Source organism: Condylura cristata, unplaced genomic scaffold (assembly GCF_000260355.1).
Source record: "Condylura cristata isolate star-nosed mole 26May11 unplaced genomic scaffold, ConCri1.0 scaffold00006, whole genome shotgun sequence".
Lineage (NCBI taxonomy): Eukaryota > Metazoa > Chordata > Mammalia > Eulipotyphla > Talpidae > Condylura > Condylura cristata.
Window position 1 is genome coordinate 161,796 of NW_004567107.1, and position 1,402 is coordinate 163,197.

The 1,402-nt window shown below is 71.8% G+C and overlaps 1 protein-coding gene across 1 annotated transcript in view; it reads left to right on the top strand.

The window, feature by feature from the left end:
- Positions 1-807, top strand: part of DPH7 (diphthamide biosynthesis 7) — a 4,739-nt gene extending 3,932 nt beyond the window's left edge. Inside the window, exons 7-8 of the mRNA XM_012721149.1 lie at positions 105-163; positions 386-807. Coding sequence (XP_012576603.1) covers positions 105-163; positions 386-807 — 481 coding nt within the window. The remainder of the gene's footprint in view (positions 1-104; positions 164-385) is intronic.
- Positions 808-1,402: the final 595 nt, after the last annotated feature.

Sequence of the window (1,402 nt, forward strand, 5' to 3'; positions counted from 1 at the left end):
CAGGGCCGGCCCCGCACCCGCCCGGAGCACTGTCCTGCCTACCAGGGACTAGCTGGGCGCCAGCCGCCCATTTGGTGACAGCGCACCCTGCCCCCTGGCCACAGGGTTCCGCTGCACCCCGGCCCGCCGGCCACAGCCGGCTCTGGCCGAGGGTCACCTCCCGGTTCTGTCTCTCTCGGGGCCCGGCCGCAGGCCATGGTAGATGGCCCTGCCCCTTCCCCAGCAGAGCGCAGGTCTGGGGCCCTGCCTGGGCTGCGTGGACCCCCCTTCCCTCAGCTCCGCCCCTCAGCGCACCTGGGCACCCGGCGATCACAGCCATGGCTGTGCTGGGCGGCTGCTCCTTGGAGGGTGCCCGGGTGACGCGCCCCCCCGTCTGCCCACGCAGAGGACAAGCAGGACACGTGCACCGTCTGCATGTCCCACACACTGCCCGGCTCCCTGGTGTACGGCGCCGACTGGTCCCGGCTCTACTTCTGCCACCTGCCCCAGGCCCAGCCTTCCCTGATCGCAGGCTCCTGGCCTCTGGGCGACCCTGGGGCCAGGCCGGACGGCAGGGCCGTGGGGGAGCTGGCCGCATCCCCATCTGACCGGCCAGCGGACGAGAGGGAGGGCCGCCCCAAGGTGCAGAAGCTGGCCTCGCTGCAGCTGGCCGAGGGCGCCAGGAGCTGCAGCCAGCTGCGCACGGCGGGGCCCGGCATCTGCGGCACCGACCTGTGTCTGGACGCGGCCAGCCTGGACCTCAGCCTCCTGGCCACCTGCTCCTTCTACGACCACACCCTCCAGCTCTGGAAGTGGGAGAACAGCTGAGACGCCCTGAGCATAAAGTGCCTGTCAGCCAGCCTGTAGTGCTGCTTTGTCTGGGCTCAGGGCGCGAGGCCGAGCCAGGCTGCGGGGGGGGGGGTCCCCAGGGCTGTAGGGGAGCCCCCGGCAGCGGGCCTCGGGGTGGCCTGGGCGGGCATGCAGTCTCCCCGGTATGCAGGCACCTGTCACAGAGCTGACAGCTGGGGTACACCTGGCCCCATTCTCATCCTGGCACACCCGCGTCTGCTCCAGCGTTTGTGGGCTGCAGGGGCTCGGCAGCCACAGTGGTGAGTTGGGCCGGAGCCCCCCAGCCCATCCCTGAAGGCGCCAGACCGGGCGAGGGCCCAGTGGCGCCCAGACAAAGCCTGGTTCTGACGCTGACCTGCAGGGCGGCCTCCCTGGGGTGCCTCCCCGGCGGCTCCCGGACCCACAGGGCCTCAGGGGCCGGGCACGTGGCCCGCCAGCCCTCTCCCAGCACCGGGGCCTTGGGCAGGCTCGGGGATCGCGCTGGGTCATTTCAGGGACAGACAGGACACCCTCCCGGGGCCGAGGTCTTTAATAGGAAGACAACGGGGCGCTTCCCCACGAGTTGGCGGCGGGC